The 16949-nt window shown below is 40.0% G+C and overlaps 1 protein-coding gene across 2 annotated transcripts in view; it reads left to right on the top strand.

The window, feature by feature from the left end:
• PRKCA (protein kinase C alpha) overlaps positions 1-16949 on the top strand; it is a gene marked incomplete at both ends in the record, with an annotated part of 155465 nt that overhangs the window by 96689 nt on the left and 41827 nt on the right. For both annotated transcript variants that reach the window (XM_082008219.1, XM_082008218.1), the window contains 4 exons: positions 4730-4841; positions 5571-5699; positions 16314-16470; positions 16566-16700. In XM_082008219.1, coding sequence (XP_081864345.1) covers positions 4730-4841; positions 5571-5699; positions 16314-16470; positions 16566-16700 — 533 coding nt within the window. The remainder of the gene's footprint in view (positions 1-4729; positions 4842-5570; positions 5700-16313; positions 16471-16565; positions 16701-16949) is intronic.

The raw sequence follows: 16949 nt of genomic DNA, 5'->3' as shown, positions 1-16949 counted from the left end.
TAGAAAATGCCGAATTAAAGACAGTGTGCGTATAGGATCACAGGGTTTGGTCTCGGATACGTGGTTCTGGTGACACAGTTCCTGATGCTGTCAAGTCGCGTACTACGAAAGGACTAAACGAGTAATAATACGATGGTGCTTTGTATATAAAATCTCCACTGACGCCATTTCACACAAAGTGGGTTTTGTATGTTTTATACTTAAAAGGTGGTGATTTAACGCCTGCAAAATTATAGTCGGTTCAGTGTTGCTATCAAGGGGAATAAAATTCTAATCAAAGGGGAGCTTTTAGAAAGAATTCGGAAATGTCGTGCTCATAAGCCGTTTTGTGGTGTGTTAAAGCACAGTTTGACATGTGCCGCTGGTTAACCATGCGCTGTCAATTATTGCACACCCCCGTCTTTGATCCAGAAAAATTACGGAATGATTCCTCGCAGGGGGGTGCTTTCCGCTGCTGTTCAATAAGGGAAACGGATTCATTTGCGCCAAACAAAGGGAGAAGGCAGGGATGGAGGCAGTGCTGCTGCAGGGGGCAAAACGTAGTTCAGCGGCGGCGCGTAGACTGAAAAACGTGTGGTTTTGGTGGGATGCCTCCGCGTTCTTCTGCTTCCATCTGCTGGAGTGCGGGAGGATTCCTGCCCGTCGCCCGGCCGGGCTTTGGAGCAAATCCCACACCTTTTAGCCGAGCCAGAGCGCTCTGGCTGGGCAAGTCACTTCTGCAAACTCACTTAGTTACTTTTTTAAAGGTTTCTGCTCCATTTTCGGTTTTCTTTCAGTAGGTCCACACAGTACAACGCAGATCTCCTGGTCAGTGCGATTCTATGGCTGCCTGTCTCTGTATAAGCATTTCTCAGCTCTGAGATGAATGAATCATATTTTGATTTTTTTTCCAGAGCTGTATGGGGTGTAGACGCCCGGTTGCTCTTCATCTTTATAGGGAACTGCACCCATACGTGTCATTGCAGGCTCTGAAACTCCAGACTGTTGTACCACAGTCAAATTGCAGAGCACTGGCTAGATTTCTGCCAATTTAAAGTTTTTTCCAAGACAAATATCTAAATGTCTGTGATGTCGATTGCCCAGTGTTTCCTTTCTCATTTAATTATACTATACGGCATTCAGTTGTACTTATAAAAATGGGCGATTGTCTTAGAGAATTCACTTTCTAGCATGAAAATAATGTTAATTTTAATAACGCATATCATTCATCACTGCTTAACAAGTGCTTTCCCATTGCCACTTCCCCCCTTCATAATTTTGATGGATTTTGGAAACAGAAGTGGGTTTTCCCTTTAGAGTTTCACAATTAATCTATGCCAAGTTTAGTGCAAAGTTCAATTCTCTTGCAAATAGCAGCCATTATTTGGCAGTTCATCTGTCATCTCCTGGCTGGGCTCCCTGTGTTTACTATGAAATATGACTGCCAGCTAGGCTTCGGGAATTCGGGAAAGTTTACATTGATTAAAAGGGGATATTTGAGGAAAATTTACAGGAGCTTTACAGTTACCTCCTCTAACTTAGTAGTTTACCTCTAGCTGAGAACTGCTAAAGACAGCGTTACTTCCTCAGTAACGCATATAAGCCACTTAATGTGTATTTAACATTGGGAATATTAAACTGCATTAACAACTAAGAAGTTAATTGCTGTTAATAACATAAGTAATTGGTACTGGCAATGTAGTAATTATTACTAATGTAGTTACTTATAATTAAAACGTAAACTGTAGATTCAAGGGTACTTCTAAGTGCATGGAAGCCGGTGTTAATATAGGGAAAAAGATAAAAAGCTTTTATCATCTGTGATGGGTGTATAGAGATCTCTTGGCTTTCTCTATACGTTCCGAGACTTGCTTGCAGAGTATCAATGTTTTGTACACTTCAATTTACCAATAGTTAAAAGAAAAATGCATAGGATTGAAAGAGAAAATAGGATTAAACACGATGAAGAGTGCACTGTCTTTCTGTGTTAGCTTTTACATATTTTTTAGGTTCTTCTATTTAGTTCCTTTAAAGGGATTTTAAAAGAGAGATTCCCGCATGCAAGGTTTCTGTTTCAGGAGTGGTTTTGGTACTGTTTTGCTCTCTTCTCTTTTTTTATGCTCTGCCTGAAATAACTGACTTCGTGTGTGCATATAGAATAATAACTAATAATAGTCAGAACAGACTTGCTCTTTTAAAAAAAAAAGCATATCGAATGGTTCATTTTAAACATCATACAGCAGGCGTTTTCACACAGGGGTAGAAAACAAAGCAAATGCTGATTCAAATTACATAGCTCGAGCCATGCAGGGCCAAGTTCAGAGCTTGATCCGACTTGATGTATTTATTCGTGTGCCTGGTTTTATTCATTGTTTTCTGTGAATGCTCTGGCTGCCATCCTGCAGTCACGTAGCTGGGCGCTGCTGCTTCGTAGCGAGTGCGGTGTAGCTGTCCTTACACGTCACAACATTTTGAAGCCACACACCCCCCTGCCTAACTTAATTACCGTGTGTGTTCCGTTGATTGGCATGGGTTTATTTGGTAGTGTGCGTTACATAATTTCGGGATAATATACAGGTTCGATGTATTGAGTAGACGTTCGCTGTAATAGTTTCCCATAGTTCTTTTTCCTCTCTATCATTACTTTATACTCATAAATACCACTTGTGTCAGATGTTAAACACAACTTTAAAAATCTGTTTATTCAGTGTCATTCTTAGAAGCTGTGGGCTTTGTCCTTCTCAGCAACAGATGCGCTTACCAAAGCAACGTTTAAGCGTATCTATTTAAAAGGCAACAAGTTCCCTTGCATCTCCTAAACAAAACAAATTAAGAAAGAATTAGCTTTGAAAATGTGTTTTAATATGTTTGGAAGGCATACGGTCAGAGTGGATCCATCCAATAGCCCTTCAGTAAAGCAACGTTCCCATGACCCCGCACCACAAGACCCAGTGGCTATATCTTTAATAAATAACGAAACAGATGTTCTCTGGAGCACTGAATGTCATTCCCTTTAGGTTAACTGTGGTTACAAAATGAAAATGGTTGTTAGAAGTTTGCCTTTCATATCTCAGGCTGTAGAACAAACAGAACTACTGAAATAGTCTCAATTTGAATTCTTAATGTAAAGTCTTTACCTGTTATCCTGGATACTATATAGTTTTTACCTGTGCAGTGAAAACTAGTGGTTATGGATTCATGATAAAACTTAGAATCAGTACAAAAACTTTCACGCAAAAGATGCTTACCAAAACAAAAAACAACCTTCACAAAGTGTAGTATGGCAAAATACTAGATTTTGAAGGCAACATTTTGTCTTATTATAGTCATATTTTTATTAAAATTACTGTTAGGAGTTCCCAGATTTCCTTGATTTCTTGAGAAAGCACTTATACTAGAAGGATCTTTTCTTTTTGAAGAAAGAACAGGTTTTCCATTTTGTATAACATGCTGTGCTTTGCTTTTGATTTTATTGACAGATACAAGTTGAAAATTCAGTTTATTTTTTATGACAATTTAATAATAATTACCTAATATTAAGACCTATTAATATAAAGTGTAAACAGCGGAAAATGTGTTGAGCTCTCATTTTGCAGTTTTATTTTTGTGAAGGATGTTCTAATGCACGAAAGACCTGGCGGTTCATGATTTCCATGGACTTTCCGTAAAGAACGTTAACAAGAATTGATTTCAGACCCCAGTGTATTTTCTTGATGAAGAATTACTGCTCTTCCCAACTCCTGATCCAGATTGCGCGGGGATTGTTTTGACGGAAATACAGTTGGGGCTGGAAGTGGTCACAAAAAATAGCAAAATACAGACGATGTGTGAGGAGCACAGGGCCGTCACGGTTTATTTTGGCAACGCTCATCTCCAAGGGTGGGGGACCGGCGCGCGTCTGGCGTACGGGAAGTTCCGTGGCGATGCGTTTGTGGCATAGCCTGACATGGGTGGACGCATTGAAGCTGTGATTTCTTCCTTTTATCTAAATGCTCGCGGTTTTCTGAAGGGAGCCTCTACCCCTGGAGAAGCAGCGGGTGTATTCGGATGTGTCGCACATCCAAGTGTATTCCCTTTCACGGGGCCTAAATTAGAAACCGTTTCCAAGCTGCTGGTGGCCGTAAAATGTCCTCGCTTGAAGTTTCTCCGTTCGAAATCAGACGGGTATAGCAGTCTCTGAAATACTCACTACATGCCAAATGAGAATTTGTTCACTTTCATTTGCAGTAATACAGATTACAAATTTGCCGCGTTTCAAGACGATCCCATCTTTTAGATCCTGATTTTACAGGCGTTTGACTGTATTTCAGACCGGCCCCGAACGGTTAGTTCCCTCCTCTCCTGCTGGTTTTTGTGTCAGCAGTTCAGAGCGGTGATGGAGCACGCCGTGAACGCGCAGACGGGTCTGACGCTTCCGCCGCAGGCTGAATGCCGTCGTTACGCTTTCGTTGCGTAGGGCCAGCAAGTGGAGGTTTGGCGTAGGTGCTTCACAGGAGCGAGCCTGTGTGCTCTGAGCTGCCGCGCTCCTTCTCGCAGCACCAAAGCAAGGCGCGCATGGGAACCCAGGCCAGCGTGCCGGCACCGGCGTAGGTACCGCTGTGAGGGCCGCCAGTAAGCCACGTGCTGGAATACATTTTTCTGTAGCCTAAGTTGCAGAGCTGGAAAGTTTTTGGTATTTGAAGTAATACATTAAAGGAGCGTCCATCTTATTTTTAATGACGTGAGAATTTTTTTCTGTTTTTCCCTTCAGGATCCCAGAAGCAAGCACAAATTTAAGATCCACACATATGGGAGCCCAACCTTTTGTGACCATTGTGGGTCCCTGCTATACGGGCTTCTGCACCAGGGGATGAAGTGTGACAGTAAGTGAAGTTGTTCTGGGTTGCCAAAAGGGTATTTTAGAAAGTAAGTGGAAACACTGGGTAACAGCTTCTTATTTCTTTTTTGTGGAAAATACCATTTCAAATGTCAGCTATTTATAGTACGGTTCTATTTCAAGTGGATATTTCAGTGCTGTAATAATGTACTAATGGAATTCACCTTTGTTGCTGAGAACATGGTGTATTCCGTTTGATGTGGCTGAAGAGCCTTTGCCGTGGCAGTTTTGCGGAAGCCTCTTTTTGGACTGGTCAGATGAATGCACTGCTGAAGACTGAAATTTCAGTTCGGTTGGTAGCTGAGGTCCAATATTTTCCTTGTATTTCATTTGTCTTTGAAGTCGCCTGCTAGAAAAATCTAGCAATGAAGGGAGTTAGTTTTAAATTGATTATTAATGGTGGCACAAACGCTGTTTTCTTAGTCATATTCCCAGCAAGTGTTTATTCCGTTTTCACTTTTTTTCTCTTGCACTTCATTAATGATATCTTTAGGTTTCTGAAGTAGATTATTTTATTCTCCGTTTCATTCACTGCCTAGAAAATATATTGCAAGATGGAAACTAGCCATGTCGTTCAGTTGAAAAAGACGCAGCTGTAATCTGAAAGTCTTGCCAACCGTTAAGCAGTGTAATCTTAACTTTCACTTTGCTCAGTGTGTGCAGTGTAATCATGTTATTAGCTTCTCATGGTCTGAACCATTTTTTATATCCACAGCCTGTGATATGAATGTTCATAAGCAATGTGTAATAAACGTCCCAAGCCTCTGTGGCATGGATCACACAGAGAAAAGAGGAAGGATTTATCTGAAAGCTGAAGTCACTGGTGACAAACTGGAAGTAACAGGTAAACAACTCATTTTGGAATTTTGCAGGTTTTATAAATGTGTAATATACGCTGTGGGTTTATGTACCCACAAATCTTTGTGTGTTAAAGCCGGTGATGGAGTATTTGCCTTCAAGATGTGTGAGGATTTCATTCAGTATGTCCTGAATCAAGAAACTCTATGAACTGGTGTTCATAAAAATAACTAGAAAAATGAAAGCTATAGTAATCGCTTTAAAAACTCAGGAATATTAGTTAGCAAATCACTGTAATGTCAATTTTTCGTGTGGGAAGCAGCCCAGTAGGACAGCTAGCTGTTCAGGAAGTTAGCCATCATCTTCAGAACACAAGAAATACTCTAAACTTTCATCAGCTGAGGAGTTGTTTCCTGCATTTCAGAGTATTTAATAAACAAAGGCAACTTGGATTCAATCCCAAATATTACTCCCAGTGAGTTACAATAGAAAAAAAAAAAATTACCACATTCTGTAAGGTTAAGGTTACCAAGACAGGGAGGAGGGAGAGAGAGGAAGGAAAGAGAGGGTGGCAGTTATTTCATTGGAAGTATTTCTCCCAGGATTTACGAGCAAGCTTTGGTTGTGCACACACACGTGCACACCCACACACCCCCACCGACCCATTCCAAGTCTGAAGTTGCAGAAAAAATTCTGGAAAACGTAGTTTGCAAGTTGAAGGACTGTTTTGTCCCCTTAAATAGACATGTAATAGGTTGTTCAACTCCAGCAGAACTTTCTTTTGCCGTATGAGAGAGAGGCATTTATCACTCAGCATCTGCATAAGAATTTGTATTTACAGCGTGTTGGGTTTGTTGTCTATATGCTTCCTATTTTAGCCGGGGTCAACTGGTAATTAGTGTTTCTGATAACTGAAGTGTAAAGTTGGTAATGAATTTTATTGTTGATTTTTCCTTTCTGTTGGATACAAATGTGCAAAAAATGTTCTTTGCCGATGAGATTGTAGTGTATTTACTCAGGGAGAGCACAGGGCAGGAATTAGGATGGACAGAAGTGAAATGAGGAAAGGAATAACAGAAAAAATTGCTCACATTTTTTTATAGGTAGAGCCAAGTCTGTAAAACAAACTATATTCTAAAAGAAAGTCCCAGTTTTTTATGGCTCAAAACTTTAAGGAAACTTTAAATACTTGCTGTAGTAACTAGAACCAAAGTAAGTATGGTGTAATGTAGGAAATTGAGAAGAAGACACTCGTAAAACACAAATTATCAAAAGCTTTTGCCTCAGGAGAGTGGGTTGGTTAGTCTGTTATCATAGGTGACCAACACTGCTTCTTCAGTGAAGAAAACTTGAAGGCAATAAATCTTAATACATCACGTTAGATGTACACTGATAGATCTTTAGAATTGGTACTGCAAGAACCTGAATTCAGTGTTCACACTATGAAACGAGAACCGGGTACAATGCTTTCATCGCTGCCTGTTCAGTGTTGCAAAGTGGAATTAAATTCAAGGGCAAAGTTACAGCAGGATGAAGTAGGAGGTTCCTTAGACCATCCCGACTTCTGCCTTTGTTGCTCGGTTGAAAGGCTAGAGGCTATTATACGCCAAAAGGCTGTTCCTTCTACCTCTGCACTTCTTTGGGGAATGAGTCTCAGTAGAGACCATACCCCTTGTCGTCTACAGAAAGGAAATCAGACCATCACGCTGAATTTTCACAGCGTATAGAACCAGCAAACTTCCCTCCTGGCACTGTATTCATTGATGGCTTTGTTCTCTCTAACTCGGAATACCTCCATATTCCCCTGTCAAACCTTGTAAAACGCATTGAAAAGGAGAAGTGTGCTAGAATTTAGTTAGAAAGGATCAGAACGGATCCCAAGTGATGCTTAATTGTAGCTTAACTCTTCAGATAGCTTCCTGTCGATGTAGGAGGGGTAAATTCGTCCAAGGTACTGTCATGAACAGAAAGGTGGTTTCATCACTAAGTAGTGAGGCATTTCAAAGGTGGTGATGCAGGTTCTCGAAATAATTGTACCATGAGAGAGAACTAATTTGAAAATCACCCAAGTGACAAAATTTAATATTTGCATTATTCTATGCTGCTTTGCAGCAAGGTTCTTAAATATGGCTTAAACTTTCTGCCATAATGCACATAATTTGATAAGTAACATCTGCTTATTTTCTGATGATTCAACAGGTTTATAATCCTTTTAGGGAGAAAACGTTTGTCACAAGTCTTTGTGGTACCAAGGTACTATAAAACAATTACCCAAATGGGTATTCTTCTAGTTCATTATTTTCTTTGAAAAGGTCTTGTCTGAGATACAAATATGGTAAAATTGTTACAGATATTTTGTAAGTCTTCTTCATAAGCTCTTTTTGGTGTGAGAGTAGTTGGCAAATGCTGTTATTTTTCCTTTTATAAATAAAACATTTCCCCAATTTCTGGGCAACAAGAAAAACGTTTACTACAACCTTGTTACGTTGTTTGGTTGAGGCTTGTCAGCATTTCCAAGCTTGCAGAAAAATTCGTTAAGTAAAAATGATAATTGCCCAGAAAGTAAGCTGCTTTTTGTTTTGTTTTGTTTTAATAAAAAATAATATACAGACTAAGCCCAGAGTGGGTGAAGTTTCAGATACCTTTTGTGCATGTTTAACTGAAAAGGAAATCAGCAATTGTCAGTTAGTTCATGGACATATTGCTAAAAAATTCCAAACTCTTTTTCTCCCAGTATGGCGTTGCTTCTAAAATATTTATTGACAAAACCCTCGCCAGAACGTCCAGTTCCCAGAGCTGCCAAGCACGATGCCACTGCCTTTGGCTTAGGGAAAGGAAGCGAATTCAACGTCCGGGAGGTTTAGGAACAGCAGGGAAACTAATCGACGATAGGCTCTCGGTTTGAGCCTTCGCCTGAACCTTTTTCAAAGGAATTGAAATCGGGTTGAATCCCTTCAGTTGAATCTGTCGGTGTTGAATCCCTTCAGCCGAAGTCCTTAACACCTCTGCTCTGCGTCCCGTTTCGGGTGTTAATTAGTTCCTGCTGATTCTTTTGTCGCCAGCCCAGATTGCACACGGAAGGTTTGTGCTGCTCAGCGCGGACGTGCCGCTCCGCTTGGCCTCGTGCAGGTGCCTTCGGCGGGGCTGGGCAGCTCCCCCGCGGCGGCTCCGGCCGGCAAAGGCGCAGGAGGGTGCGGCGAGCTTAACGACGGCCGCGAGAGCTGGGCGTTTGGGGGACGCGGTTAGAACGCTGCAGCTTGGCTTGTCTTCTGCCACGCTGCTTTGAGAGTTCTGTGGTGGCTTTTGTTTCCAAAAAAGGCCGCAGTACACGCTCGCTTACTACGTGTTTTCCCGATAAAATATTGTAAATAGTACTGGGTTTTTTTCCCAGTGAATACTAGGAAAGAGGCAAGGCAGAGGACTGCCAGATGGAGCTGGCCAGTGGTTAAGTCAGCTTATCTAAAATATCGAAGTACTTTGGCAGGTTTTGAATTCAACTAACGGTGGGAATGATTCAGTCCTATGTGTAAACATACTTAATTCCAGTTTACTAGGTCAGATCTTCAATCTGGGTGCTTAAGATAGACAAAGAGTCTTTTCTGTGTGTACGCTAGAGACTCTGCAATACTTCTTCACAAATAGGAACTTTGTATTGGCATACTTTGCCAAAACCTTGCCATCTTCCCAGTGCTACTCGGTATGCCACATCCAGCTCTCATTTGTGTTGCAATTCTTAAATATCAGTGGTTTATTTTGTAGCTACTAGCTTGAGAGTTGCATTGCATATTAATAATTTATTGCACTTGCAGGAAATCAACTTGGTAGTTTTCTTTTTATAGGAACTGTCTTGAATTGCTTTTTTCTGAAATCACGGAATTCACGACCCTTTCATAGGTTAGACTGGCTTGGGGACTTTTGCCTTTAGGCGTAGGAAAGCAGTTTTTGCTATTCTTAATCTATGCTTTTTGCACTGAATTTTCTTCCTCCTGATATGTGTTAAAAGTTTTGTCACTCTTGCATTTACTTGCTGACCCATTTTATAATTTGGGGCTCTTCTGAGTGAGTTTGTAGGTGGTTGAATCACAAGTTTGATTTTTTAATTTTATTTTTCAATTGATTTTATAGTGAGTAAACAATAACCTTTGTGAGAAAATAACCCCATCTGGTGCACTGGCATATAAAAAGCTGTCGCATTATTGGGATCCTAAACTGTGACCTGTCAGTCGCTGGGAGTCGGATTTGACAGCAGCTGACAATAAAGAAGTGCCCTCCCAACACAGGCACCGATTTAGAGGCAGGGTGTTAGCGACTCGCTGTCAGCTAATGCACCCTACCGTTACAGAAAACATTATTAAAATTTATATATACACAGCCCAGAGTTTTCAGGGGGGGTTAAGTATATTTTCCTTAGCTGAAAGAATACAGAAAATCTGGTTTTATTCTTCAGTGATGCTTCTGTTATTTAAAAGAGGAGGAAGCCTGGCAGGGATCTCTGCAGAGGTTGGGAGCACATAACAGGCTTTCCAGCAATAATCTCCCTAGGAGCTCTGTACTCCCCACCGTATGCTTTTCAAATTATTTATGAATGTATGAATGCTGAGCCACCCTATGGCACTGCATATTAATGGCTTGTCACGCTGCTTGCTGTGGGCAGCTGGGTTAAAAGCCTCTGCCCAAACAAGCTTGAGAGACAAACTGGAGAAATTTGGCACATTTCTAGGTTCTCATAAAAATTGTTTCCCTAGGAGACCCCCCCCACACACACACTTCAGCAATTTTATTTATGATTGTCTAGGTCAGTATTAGCGTCTGTCTTTGTTAACATTAATTTCATTATATTCTGCGACTGATTTTAAAAGGGAACATATATTTAATATTCTGGCTATTTGACCAGCTTTTAGTACCAAAAACCTGTAAAGTGATCCCAAATAATTACTTGCATGTGGGAGGCATTTTTAATGTCTCAAAGAACGTGAATCGCATGTTTTACCTCACTGATATCTTCTCTCTTTTCTGGCATTCCCAGAATCTGCAGGGTTACTGTGTTCTTTACAGAAAGAGCTGTGCCTTTAACAAATGCCAACCCCGGTAGCAGCTGAATGCTCCCCATTTCACTCATTAAATTAACTTTACCATGAAGAAATAGGAAATGCGTAATATTTAAAAGAAACATTAGTTTCTCAGAAATGGCCATCTGCATGCTTATAAAAAATTTAACTAAAATGCTTTCTATTTATGTAAGAACATAAACAGATAAGAATTAGAAATTTAATAGTCTGAATCCCTTTTCAGATTATTTGGTATATCTTGTGTTAAGACTTAGGTTTTATTAAGTAGCTATCCTATCCAGTAGTACATATTTTTTTATGGCGACAATTTTTATAAAGGTCAGCTTTTACAAGTAAAATACAGTTGCTTCTGTGAGATTTCCAGTTGCAATTGAAGCCAGAGAACCTATTGCAGGCACAAGTACTTACTAAGCAGCGTTAGAGATGATGGTACATTATTTGTTAGTAGGAGAGAATCTCTTTATAAATACAGAGGAATGATGTATCATGCAACATTGGTTCATTTTTCATCTCGTTCGAGGAAGGAAATTAATCATCTGTTTCTTGTGTGTAAGTCACCTGTGGAGTGCAGGCGTTCCGACAGCCTGCGGTTGTTACGTTGCCGTTTTCAGGATTGAGGAAATGGGGTGTAATGAGTAGGCACTGGTCTCAGGAGGAGTATTAAAAGATATTTTAATTGGGCAGGGGGATAGTTATGGAATAGAGAAAAGTCTCATATCAGAAAACCCTTTCAGTGGCTGAAAACTGGGTAGAAATTGGCAATTGTCTGAAAAGCAGCATTTGTTTCAGAGCCAGTTGTACATGTGAGTCACAACCAGCTCCAGAAAGCAAGCATTCAGTGAGAGTTTTAGTAAACTCTTAGAATAAATCTTTAATGAAAGCTGAGCAGCTTTGGAGACAGCTTTGGATTTTGCATACAGAGAGTACAAGTACCCAGCTTGGAAGAAAGACCATTTTCAGTAATAGGTGAATCTTTTAACCTGTGATTAAGGGGAAAGCAGTAAAGTACTGGGCAGAAATTCCTTGGCTGGGAATACGAGATCCTCTGTCACTCACCTAAGTCATCTGTAAAGTGGGCAGGTCGCGGGAATGCGTACCAGAATCTTCTTCAGGAAGTAGTGAGAGTTCTGGAATAATTTACTAATGCTTTATTGTGGGAAGACAGAAACTTTACGATGTATTGGAGCTAACAAAGGTCTCCCTTTTCTTTCATTCTGCTGGATGGCTTGCCAGATGAGACCATCTGAGGCTCGAAGCCTCCCCTAAAAGCAGCTATTCGCATGCGGTTGAGAGATTTCCGCTCATCTTTGTTGCCTGTAGGGAGTGAAAGATTGGCGAGAAATGGTTGCTATGATTAGTAAACTGTTTTATTATCAACATTTGGGAGTTCAGGAAAAAGGTAGCTGTGACTCACTTGTAAAGGAACTGAGTAAACTCATGCTGCTAATAATTCAGCTTTGTTATAGGGACAGAAACATTTATTTACTCATTCCCATGACTAAATTTATTTGCTCGTATCCGAAGAAGTTATAAATCCATAACTGCATACGGCTTGCAACTTTTGATCCGTACAATCTCATGGCAAAAGTTCTGGTTTTGTCATCCACTCTCTGAATTCCTCAAATCTCTGCCCGAATTTCTTCTCTTTACGTAAAATGTCAGTTGTTCTCTGCCTGCCCACTCTGTCATATTTAGGTATTTATTTAAAGTATGAATACCTATGAACCAGCTCTGTATCTGCTTATGTCTTTATCCTATTCCTGGAAAAGTGGGCGTCCCAGTTTCAGGCATGGCTTCTGGATGATACTGCTGGGTTATAGGTAGCACGTAATAGAACAGCCATAGGACAGTCATCAAATAGTCTGTATTTTCTGCTGACTAAACATTTATGCTCTCGTCTTCATTAACGATGAAGAGGAAAAAGGTACATTTTTTCCCTATGGCAAATTGACAACTATTTCTGGTTTTTGGAAGGAAAAACTGGGCAAGGTTGGATTCGTTGGAAACTTCACTATATACTTCTCTTTGCTGTCTTTTCATCTGTGTGCTTTCTCAGTCCCCACTAAGAGTCTAATCTGGACAAAGTGTTAGGAAGTGTAACTTCTACCAACTACTTAGCTCAGTGCAGAGGTCATTATTGTGCTTAACAGTTATGACAGAAAACTGGCCAGTATTCTAGATTCCTGTCCAAATTACACTGCAGGTGATGCTGAACTGTATCTCACTTCAGCCATCTATCAATTAGAGTAACACCTCTGTCACAGTGTTGAGTTTAATTAACTAATAATTATAAAGCAATATGAGATTGCTTGCTATTATTACAGCAACGGAAGAATTCAGCCACAGTAAGTTGATTTATTTTCTTGGAGTTATTTTTAATTTATCTTTTCCTGTTTCAACCACACACAAGAGATAGTGCCTTTGATGGGAAGGGGAAGTCTCTTCTTCCTGTCTGCCCTCTTACAGAAACCTGACCTGTCTCGTTAAAAATAGGGTGCCCTTAAAGAGATGGACCACTTAGATGATAATTCTTTATAAGCACTATTTAGCACAAGTTTCATCATGCTGTTTCCTCAAGAAAAGAAGTGCTATCTCAGCTGAAAAAAGCTGTCTAAGGGTACTAATCATGCAGACAAAAGTACAAATGGGCCAGATATCTTAAAGCAAGGAGTGAGATAATGATTTCTTTGGCAGCCGGTGTTTAGTATATGCTGCATCTTTCCTTCCCAATTCATCTTTGAGCTTCTCTTGTATTTAGAGAACTTTTTTCCTTTTCTGTGTTCACTGCAGAAGAAAGAAGTAGTCTTACACATGCTGCCGGGGCCTCCTGCTGTCAGTGTGTTTTCTAGGCTCGGCAGCATCTCTCAAGGCTAATCAGTGACGGCTTTCTCCGGGGAGCTCTCCATAGCTGAGCCTGGGAGAATGGCTCAGCATCCACGCAGCCAATTTCTCAAAATTTCACACTGAGCATCTCCAGGAAGAATTTAAACACAAAGGATTAGTCTGAAGACAGCACATCTTCAGACAATTAAGCCATTTTGTTCAAGGAATTTTAATAAAAAACTTCCTAGTGTATATATCTGGGAAGCTGTAGAACATGTAGAGTTCTGCTCCTCACGTACGCCAAACTACAGGATAAAAATAAAAATCAGAACGTGGATTTTTGAAGTAATAACTTATGTGCCAAACCTAGCAGTGCCAGTCACAAGTGCCACACTCAAGATGACAAAAAAAAACCCCAAAAACAAAACTAAAAAGCCCAGCCCAAATATAGGATGAGAGGGCAATTTGCATTGAAAGCTCTCACTTCATCCTTCACTTTATGGTTCTTAGTCCCTTTGGGATTGTAAATATTTAATTAAAATAAGTTATTTAATCTTGATGTTACTCCTCAGAAGTGTCTCAAGACCACTTTCAGTGTGCTAAATTTTAATATTGGGTGGGTTGTTTTTTTCATTTGTTGAAAAATGAAACGGTTTTCCAGCTGAGAGACCCTCAAAGGGCAAACTCAGAGTAAATGAGAGTGGAGACAATTTCTCTGGACGGAAAGCTATCATTTCCCCAATTGCAAAGCCCTGTCAGCTTTATACAGGGATTGTGGAAAACTACAAAAGAAATGTTCAGCAAGAAAGACATTTGTTTCTGTTCTGTTCTTTTAAAACACAGTGTATTTTTTCTGGTACAATTATTTGAGTAATATAGCTAGTGACTAGAATTACATTTTATTTTAAAATTTTAGCCCGTAAGCGTTTTCAACCTCTCATTTTAGAACAGAAATTTAAGAAAAAGAACTTAATCAGTATCAACTGTTGGTTCAGGTTGACACAATTCCCTTCCAGCCATGATCTAATCTCAATAATTAATTTACATCAGGGTATCTGTTCTGCATGAAAATTATCTTGACAAATAAACTAGTGTGTTCCAAATAAGTAGCTTGCATTCCTGTACTCTACCTTTTTTCTGCAGTTATTTTGGATTTAAGGTACCAGTTATATGTGCTATTTCCCTCTTTCAACTTGTTCTACCACACCTAATACTCTATCATGAAATAGAGCAGGTCAAACTGTTTGAAGTTACGTGTTTTTTGTGGCAGTGGCTCTTTTTTTCCCCAAGAATTTTCCCTCTGCAGCTTGAATCAAGCGACACAACAGCTGAGTAGTAGATTTGCACTAAATCACTGCTTGGCAGTTATGCCATTTGGAAGAACACAGTCGTTATCAGCACTAAAGCACTCTCTCCGTCCTGTAAAAGGAAAGTGTCAGCCTAGAGCTAGTTCCATCGCTTGTGGCTGTACCTGGTGTGTCCGAGATGGAACAGAACCCTTTCAGGGGTTTGTAAATCACCTTCAGTGCTATGTTATAACGGGGGTGTCGTCAACACCACAATCTTTCTTTTCACTGGCCTTAAGTAAAGCACAATAATGCCTGTCTTGGGCTTTACATTCATTGTCCGTCTTTCTCTGTCGTATGGCAGCAGTAGCGCGTGGTTGTCAGTCCACCACAGCCCTGCCTTTCTTCCTAAAGGGAGAGCAAAGGACATTTTGAAAAGATGTACTTCAGCTGGTTTACAAGTCATTTGACTGTTGCCCAAAAACTGTCCTCTTCTATAAATAATGAGAGTGAACAACACGTGATAAAATATCCATGTTGCTTGGATGCCTTTCAGCCTCCATGCTGGGAAATAACAGGCTGAAATCCTGGGAAGGTCTGTAATTGAGTTCTTAAGCGACTCTAAAGTTCAGATTTTTGCAGGAAACATTTTCCATCAAGAAATATTAGGTGACTATTGGGTTATCTTTCCTAAATTTCCTTTCAGATTTCTTCAGTTAGGTAGATAAATTAAAAAAGCCCTTCTGATGTGACACTGTGAAGGCAGTAGCTGAGGGCACCGTCAGTCCGGGATAGTATCTCTCTCTCCTTGGGGGTTGGTAGCAACATGAGATACATTAACTCATTTTATGCCATCTTTTGACATTGTAAAAATAGAAGCTGCATTAACATTTTTGTGAAACAAGACAAGTTAAACTTGTCTTCTCTGCCCTTTTACTTTGATTGCTGTCATGACATAAGGCTTTCAGGGATTCTGTCTGACAGCTAATGAACCATGAATCCAAGGGAAGTTTAGTGGTAGATACCTTCTAGTGATGGATTGTATCAAATAACCTATCTTCTGAGATCCATTGTGGTCTGGCTATCGCCCCTGTAGTATTTGGCTGATAGTCTTGTGGTGGTATAACCTGAGACTGATGAGGACATAAAAGCACAAAGAATTGCTACCTGCTTAAAAATTTATAGTGATAGATTTGGACATTTAATCATTCCATTGCAGGAAAAGAGCTGCCTGGAAGCTGCGTGTCATTCCTCAATTGCTTTTCTCTCCTGTCGTTTCTCACTACCATTCTTACAAATATCGCTAAGTGCAAACTTGCTTTACAACAACTAGTTTCTTCTATGCCAAGCCTGACAACTGGGTTTCACATCTTACTTGTTTTATTTTTCAACATGTTTCAATAACTCTAGTTTGACACGTTATTGCTTACTTAAATGGTGATTTGGAATTGTATACAAATTAGCTATGTTTTATATTGATAGTGCGAGAAGCAAAAAACCTAATTCCCATGGATCCAAATGGACTTTCAGATCCTTATGTTAAACTGAAGCTCATCCCAGATCCTAAGAATGAAAGCAAACAAAAAACAAAAACCATCCGTTCTACTCTGAATCCACACTGGAATGAGTCGTTCACGTTGTAAGTTTAACGCCTTTTAATGGAGTATCTTTGTATGTATTGAATTATTTATTTCAGTGTTGCACTGAAAACTCCTCTATGTCTCTCCTTTTTAGTAAATTAAAACCTACAGACAAAGATCGACGGTTATCTGTCGAGGTCTGGGACTGGGATCGAACAACCAGAAATGATTTCATGGGATCTCTTTCATTTGGGGTGTCAGAGCTTATGAAAATGCCAGCCAGTGGATGGTAAGTTTCTGAAGAGAGAGAAGGAGAGAATATATCACAAAAAGTTTAAAACCAATATTTTTCTTCAATATAATCTGCCTTTTTTGGAGCTTTTCACTGCATCTTGTGCTATAAATTCACTGAAAATGCAGCTAAAGCTAGGAAACATAAGCTACGTATAACAAAGAAAGATAATAAAAGGAATGTTTTTCTTTTGTGATGTTCATGAAACCTGCTGGAGCCAGGAGCTGCTGCAAATTCAACTCTGTG

The sequence above is a fragment of the Phaethon aethereus genome, assembly GCF_964289735.1.
Source record: "Phaethon aethereus genome assembly, chromosome: 18".
Taxonomy (NCBI): Eukaryota; Metazoa; Chordata; class Aves; order Phaethontiformes; family Phaethontidae; genus Phaethon; species Phaethon aethereus.
This window is presented reverse-complemented; position numbering and strand designations above follow the sequence as displayed.